Here is a 7907-nt window from a genome sequence, read left to right as displayed (position 1 = left end):
AGGAAGTAAGTAGTAGGAAAGTTCATGTTGAGGGATGGAAGGGGTGATAAGGCATGACTCTTGCAAATTGGCAGAGTGATTTAGTAGGGTCTTTTGTATAACTTAAGCAGTGATCGCACAGCAGAAGTTTGTATTTAAAAATAGCACTAGACTGCACGCAGATTATGTAACAGGATTTTCCCATTACTGTGGTCTGAGTTATATTTATTTCAAGAGACATAATCTGATGTAATACTCAATACTGAAATTCAAAACTGATAATTGAAAAATAGTGGACAAACATTCAACAACTAGCTGCACATAAAAGACCCCACCAGAAACAGTTCCTATAATTTTAAAACCAATAGGAAAATAAATCTAAGGCTAAAATAGATAGGTCATGAGTTTGGATGGATATCTAGAAAGATCTTCCTAGATGGATCCTAATAGAAGCAGGCATCCTATATTCATTCTTTTAAACTGAGGTAGTGTATTACAAGGTCTGTGCTGCTAATGCTGGTCATGCTTGCAAGGTACCAAACCACAGAATCAAGCACCTTTGGACAATAGTTGGTAATCTCCACAGCTGTTAGTTAGGCCTGCCATGTGCACAGCATAAGGTACCAGCCCTCTCAGGACCTTGGGGCATAAGGTAGCAGAAGGAGGTTCTGAGCATTCTGCCAGCTGCTGCTCTCTTTCTTGCCCAGCCTCCAGAGGGGCAGTGCCTATCTCCAGTAGTTTGAAATGTTAGGTGTTGCTGCCTGTGCCGGGGTGATGGCCAGCACACAGAAGTTGGTGACAAAAAGCAGGATTCCTGAGATCCATATGGGGTGGTAGAAGGATACACCTCCTGCAGTTGAGAAAAAAAAGGGCCGTAGCAGGTTGGACTTCATCTCAAAGATGTTTGCAGTGCTGAAAAGAAAGTTGTAAAGAGTTCCTAAAAGGTAATAGTTGTGGCTATGTTGAATCCCAGCACTATGTGCTAGAAAACCAGTGTGCATATCTGTGTTGTGCAGGACATCCTGTCTTACCACAACCCAGATCACTGTCTTATGGTTGTGTCTTGCCAGAGCTGTACCCAAAATGGGGATGGTGGTCAGTGGTAGATGTACCTGAAAGTGTTCTCTTTCCAGTGCTATGAAATCACAAGTCTTTAGAGAGAATATGATGTCCTCTGCTGCGTAAGGAAAATGGCTGCTGCATAAGTGCTGTCTGTAATTAATGTGCATTGTTGTACAGCACACTGTGGTGTAGATAGGGTTGAGGATTTTATACTTGGTACTATTAGTTTCCATCTATATTCTAGAACGTAGTGGAAGTGAATTCTCCCCTGGTTCTACGTTTTTTCTTGGAGGGTGTGTATGCTGTAGTAGGGACGTGCTAAGGTCACCAGAGGGAATATTTCTGTACTTACTCATTTCTGACTCTAAGCCTTAGCCCATTTCTGATGTCCACTCACAAATTATCCTGTAATAAAAACAGCAAAACCCAACCTTTTGAGATTTTTAAACAGATTTTCCTGCTTGTGATCTACCCAGATGATCCCTTTGCTCAACACAAACATCTGTGACAAGGTGTGTGAAGCTGAACCGGGGGTTGTCCTTGCTATGTCTGCTCAGGAGGAGAAATACCCATTAATTTGAAATTAAGATTATTAGAAGCTGGGAACGTGTTTGTGAGAGGCAAATTTACTGATTCCTTCCCACAAGAGCCTCTGTTCTGGCTCAAAGAGCACGGTGGGCTGCCTGGAGGCGCCCGGGCAGCGGGCGATGCCGTTTCCCGGCCGGCACGGCGGCAGTTGGAGCCTCGGGGCGGTTCCGCCCGGGCTGGGCCCTTCCAGGTTCTATCCCCGCTCGGGCGGGGGCGGCCGGTGCCGGCGGCCGCGATGGGGCCGCTGCCGGGGCTCCTGCTGCTGCTGCTGCTACTGGGCGTGGCGGGGTGCCCCGGGGCCCGGGGGGCTCGGCCCGCGGAGCCGCGTGCCGCGTGGGTGACGGTGCCGCGACAGCTGAGCCCCCGCGGCGGCGACGACGCCCCGGCCCTCTCCTACTGGCTGAACGTGGGCGGGCGGCCGCGGGTGCTGCGCCTGCAGCCCAGGAGGGGCCTGGTCTCCCGCCCCTTCACCCTGGTCACCTACGGCCGCGACGGGGCCCGCCGGGAGGAGCACCCCTTCGTGCGGGACAACTGCTTCTACCAGGGCGACGTGGTGGGGAGCCCCGGCTCCCTTGTGGCCCTCAGCACCTGCAGCAGGGGCCTCCACGGCGTGCTCTGGGTGGAGGACGATACCTACCAGATCGAGCCCGTCCCCAATGATCCGGCCTTTCGGCACATTCTCTACCGTATGGAGGGAGACAACAGCTCCGAGGGAGCCAGCTGCGGACTGACGCCGGAGGTGCTGCAGCAACAAAAGGCTGTGCTGCCGTGGTTTAAGGCTCCCAAGTCAGCGGGGGAGAACGAAAAGCTGAGGGACTGGTGGACGCACATCAGGTATGTGAAGATGGTAGTGGTCGTGGACCACGTGCGGTTTGTACAGTCAGGCAGGAGCAAATCCAAAGTCTTGAAGGACGTCATGCAAGTCATCAATGCTGGGGACATTTTGTGCAAACAGCTTTCTGTCCGGCTGTTTCTTATAGGACTGGAGATCTGGACTGAAAAGAACATTATAAATATCACTAACTCTATTCCCCAGGTACTTAATGCATTTAACAGCTGGAGAAAGTCAGACCTGTTACCTCGGATGTACCACGATGTTGCTCACTTATTTGCATATCAGTGGTTTGGAAGCAGACTGGGATTGGCATATATAGGGACAGTGTGTAATATGCACTGGGCATCGGCTGTTATTTCCTTCACTGAGAAAAAGATGTTTTCAATTATTATCACATTTGTCCATGAGCTGGGCCATAATCTTGGGATGGTCCATGATAAACCGGAATGTAATTGCAGACGCAAGACGTGCATTATGTATGAATACAATGCTGAGACTGATTCGTTCAGTGACTGCAGTTACAAAGACTACTTTGAGCTGGTTGTAAATGGTGCTTCATGCCTTCGTCAGCCACCAGCGCTTGGCAGTTTCTACACCGGGATAAGTGAATACTGTGGGAATAAAATAGTAGAAAGAGGAGAGCAATGTGACTGTGGTTCAGCAGCAAGCTGCCGAAGGGATCCTTGTTGCCGCACAAACTGTACATTTACTGCAGGTTCAAACTGTGCGTCTGGAAGATGCTGCAAGAACTGTAAGGTCCTTCCAGCAGGAACACTCTGCAGAGCAAGTACGGGCAGCTGTGACCTGCCAGAGTATTGCAATGGGATTTCCCCTCAGTGCCCACTGGATGTATACCTACAAGATGGAACTCCTTGCAATGATGGTGTTTATTGCTATCGAGGAAAATGTTCTTCCCACAATGAAAAGTGCCAGCGTCTCTTTGGCAAACAAGCCAAGGCTGCCCCTTTAGATTGCTTTAAAGCAGTGAATACTCAAGGTGACCGGTTTGGGAATTGTGGTATTCGTGACAATATCTATTTTGCAAAATGCAGTATTAAGAATGTCTTATGTGGTAGGATTCAGTGTGAAAACATAGTCATAATACCTTTCTTGCAGAACCATGTAACACTAGTCCAAACTCCTGTTCGAGATAAAAATTGTTGGGGACTCGACTATCACATAGGGGTGGCAAGAGCAGATGAGGGAGCTGTGGAAGATGGCACACTGTGTGGTAGTGATATGCTTTGTATCAACAGGACGTGTATGAGTGTATCAGTGCTGAACTACGACTGCAACATGACAAAGTGTCATGACAGAGGAGTGTGTAACAATCGCAAGAACTGTCACTGTGAGTATGGCTGGGCTCCTCCATATTGTGAAGCCGAAGGATTTGGAGGTAGTGTTGACAGTGGACCCCCTCCACCTAGGAGGGCTGAGAGAGCAAAAGTAAGACTAGGACTATTGGTGTTTTATTCTGTGTGTTTCATTGGAATAGCCCTTTCCATCTGTTATAGGCAGAAAGTAGAGGGATGGCTTGCAAAGATAAAAGCCCCATTCCATAGAATATTGCAGTTGTTTCAAAGACCAAAAAAAAAAGAAGTTCCTAAAGAAAAGTCGCCTGCTGGTAAGTTAAAATCCCCCAAAGATAAAAAAGCAGTATCTTGGGATTCTATTGAGGAAATATCCTCAGAGCCATCTGATAACTCATCAAAATAATTCAGCAGGTTCTGAACAGCTCTAATCTCATGTGATATCATTAAATGCAGAGTAAATCTTATCTCTATATATTTTCTTTTAAGTTAATAAATGCAGGCAGTAAGGCATGCTGTTCTTTGTACCCTGAGCTCTTAAACTGATGTAGTTAAGTAAACTGCAGGTATTGTGTTTATACTTCATATCAACAGTATAAAAATGCAAACTTCTTAAAACAGGTGTAGATAGATGACTTATATGGTAGGATTCAGTGTGAAAACATAGTCAAAATACCTTTCTTGCAGAACCATGTAACGCTAGTCCAAACTCCTATTCGAGATAAAAATTTTGCGGTTTCAACTATCACATAGGGATGCCAAGAGCATATGTCAAACTACTTACTACTCTACTTGCTTCAATTTTCTCCTTCACCTAACGTTTTCTTCAATTCAGTGAGAGAGATGTTTATGAACATTGTTTTGTTAACAACCAAAGAGAAAAAATTGCACTTGCAGTCTCCACTGGTTCTGTGTCTCTATTTAATTCACATCTATGACACACAAACAGGTAAGGAACAGGTATTGCAGTGAGATACAGCTGTCTGTTTCACAAGTGCTTACAGCTGTTTACAGGGAGCAGCCCTTCAGGAGGGAGGTAGATCATAGGGAACAGGGTCTTCCTTTTGTGGAAGAGTAGAGAAGGATTATCCAGATCACAACCAGTAAGCATTGCATTTCTGAACTGTAAAATATATGTCAACAGGGTAGTGACACCAAATCTGGCATTTCACAAGAACAAATAGTTTTTATTTCCTGGAAATTTTCCAGTGTCTAGACTGCTGACTGCTTCTGAGAAGTGCTGTGTATTTTATTGTCTCTAAGAGGAGCTGTCAGTGGGGCTCCCGAAGTTAACTGAATTTCTAAAGTATTTGGAATTATTCTGCAAGTGTCTCCTACCTAGAATACCTGCAATATTTGATAGATACTTTATCTGACTATCTCAGGGGGTTTCTTTTGGCTTATTCTCTGATTCTTTCTTCAGCTATAACAGAATGTGTCCTTGCAGCTCTATGGAGTGCTACACAGGAGCATTGTCATTTTAATTTTTTTAACACAACATAAAATATGTCTAACTTCTGAAAAATATTAGGGACATGGAAATACCATTCAGTAAGTTTTATTGTTATTATTTCTATTACAGTAGTAACTAGACCGTTCTATCAGATCAGCATTGAGAGGAGTCTGTTATCCAGATCACAGTTAAAACTTTTTTTTTAAAGGTGTTTCAGGATAAAGGGCTATAATGCACTTGTCTGCTAACAAAAGAATTATCTGTATTTAGAAAATAAAGAGCACACTTTTAGCAAACATTCTGTAAAGGCAGGATAAGTACCCCAACACTTGGGAACACTTGGGAAGAAAGATATTGGTGACTCTACAAATTGTTATGGTCAACTCTTGCTGCGTCCCAAATATATATGTTTTTAGAATATGCATTTTCCTGTAATTTTTTATGTGTATTTCTTTGGTGTCCTGTATCCAAAAAGGGCCAATTATATTATGATGGGATGTGAAATAGAAAGCATGTGATTCACAGTTTTTCCCAGCTTTTTGTGTAGAGCAAATGGGTCCTTAAATATTTATCTATGCTGTCGCAGAAATGAGGTAACACATTGTTTGTTTAGGCTGTGCTTATTGTCATGATAGAACATGGATGGTTTTGATAAGATGATGAAAACTTGATCCTGCATTTATGTCAAAAGGCAAGATACTGCCCTTGACTAACACCACATCTATTCCTCATGACCAGAGACCTCCTTTGGGGGTTGGGGGAGTGGGAGGGGTGTCCTCTAAGAAATAACAATTGTAATTCAGGTGTTGCAAACAAGGGATCCAAGACAGACAAGAGAGTTGTGAATTAATTGAAAGATGGAGATAAAAAGTAACAAAAGCACTACACCCAGCACCTTCCAAGTACCTGTGCACATCTAGTACCTACTAAAACTTTTTTTATTTTGCTTTTTAAATACAAAAAGAGTGGCAGAAGTTTCAGGTTGCTACCTTGATGGCCTGCTGTTGTTGATCAATAGTATACTATAAATTTCCAAGTATGCTCTCTCTGTGCTGAGACAGAGAAACACTGGAGTCAGGGAGTTCTTGTTTACAGAGCTGCACACTGAGGAGACAGAGGTGTAAATGAAAGCACAATTTAGCCCAGAAAGCTTACTTGCAAATGCAGTTTTGGGAAAGATAAAGTAATAAAATGCTGTAGGTTCTGTTTTTCTCTATGCTTAAAGATTGTTCTGGAAAACCAGGACCTCCATAACTGGGAAGAGGCTTTCAGTGAGCTTTGGATAAGAGTATTTTTGTATATTTTTCTCGCATTTCTTCTTGGGCCATATGAGCAAGACAAACATGTATCTCAACAAATCCAGTTTATGTTTCATAAAATGTGTAAGCTCCCTTTCTGAGATTTTTCTCCTTGAAAATATTAATATTAGTATTAGTATTATTGAGAGCAACAGAACTCAACAGAAACAAGTGAAGCACAGTACAATTGCTCACCACATGCTGCCTGATACCTAGCCTGTCCCAGAATGTGTTGGGCCCCCTTACAAATATCTTCCCCAGCTTATATATGGGACATTCTGTGGTATGAAATATCCCTTTGTCCACCTGTCCTGGCCATGCTCCCTCACAGCTTTTGTGCACCTCCTCACTGGCAAGAGTATGAGACACTGGGAAGTTCTCAACTTAGGGTGAATGCTACTTAGCAACAACAAAAAAATCTATCACATGAGTCACGGTTCTGCTCATCATTGCAAGTGTAATTGGACCTTGAATGCCTGTCTCCCACCTCTGAGGCAGGTGTTCTAACACTCAGTTTAGCACTAAGCATTAATGTTGTAGCAGTCAGAGATCCAGTGCCCAGGTTGTCTCTCCCTGTTAAATTCAGGAATCCGGAAGTGCAGATAATCTTGGAACGAATGCAGTCAAAAACATCTGTTATTTTTACTGCAATACCAGTAGTGTAACATGGAGGACCAGATAAACTGGTCCTCATTTTCATCAGAGAGGTTCCTGCAGCACGTAGATGTGGCTGTCCTCATAGTGCCAAGCAGTCAGGTGGTTCGACTGACATTGTTCCCTGTTGTCATTGTCTATATTGATACACTTATAGCATGTGCTGAAAGAGATAAGGATAAATTTTTCCTTGCTATTTCCTGATAATCTATTGGTTCAATAAACCCTGAGGTGCAGAGTTCCAGGTTCAAGTGGCTCCTCTGTTACACAGCAAGTTGATCTACTTAGCCCTTTATTGCTGGGTAACTATCTAGAGTTCTGTAGAGTTCTGAGGAAATTTCTCAAATCCTCAAACCAAACACCTTCTACAGGATCTAGTTAAGTATTTCTTGCCCCAGCGGCAGCACGGTGTTTCTATGCACCGTTTGTGTTTCTGAATCTAGATCACTTTATTGCACCACAGGGTAACTCGGCGTTGGCATGGATGTTCTCTGTGCTGCTTGCCTGTATTGGGCTTTTGCTCCTGCCCAGCATGGTCTGATCTGTTTTTCAGTTTGCTGTGAGGACAGTTAAAAGGGCCGGGAACAGGTCATATATCCCCCGTTCTTCTCTCCTACGCCTACCCCAGATAACTATGGCCTACTCCTTAACCTTCCTAGAGGAAACCAGCTCCAGCCTGGGGAGCAAGGCAGGGCCAGGCACAGATGCCGCGCAGGGGCCTGGGAAGG

At 44.3% G+C, this 7907-nt stretch overlaps 1 protein-coding gene across 1 annotated transcript; it reads left to right on the top strand.

Moving 5' to 3' along the window:
* The first annotated feature begins 1763 nt into the window (after positions 1–1763).
* LOC139590084 (disintegrin and metalloproteinase domain-containing protein 21-like) lies at positions 1764–5816 on the top strand. Its single transcript, XM_071427198.1, has one exon. It carries the CDS (start codon positions 1865–1867, stop codon positions 4178–4180), a length of 2316 nt encoding a protein of 771 aa, XP_071283299.1. The 5' UTR covers positions 1764–1864; the 3' UTR covers positions 4181–5816.
* Positions 5817–7907: the final 2091 nt, after the last annotated feature.

This window comes from Agelaius tricolor, unplaced genomic scaffold (genome assembly GCF_023055355.1).
Source record: "Agelaius tricolor isolate 1412-34295 unplaced genomic scaffold, bAgeTri1.0.p SCAF_5, whole genome shotgun sequence".
Classification (NCBI taxonomy): Eukaryota; Metazoa; Chordata; class Aves; order Passeriformes; family Icteridae; genus Agelaius; species Agelaius tricolor.
This window is presented reverse-complemented; position numbering and strand designations above follow the sequence as displayed.

Coding starts and splice junctions, on each gene's coding strand:
- LOC139590084 (XM_071427198.1), top strand. CDS start 1,865: ATGGGGCCGCTGCCGGGGCTCCTGCTGCTGCTGCTGCTACTGGGCGTG.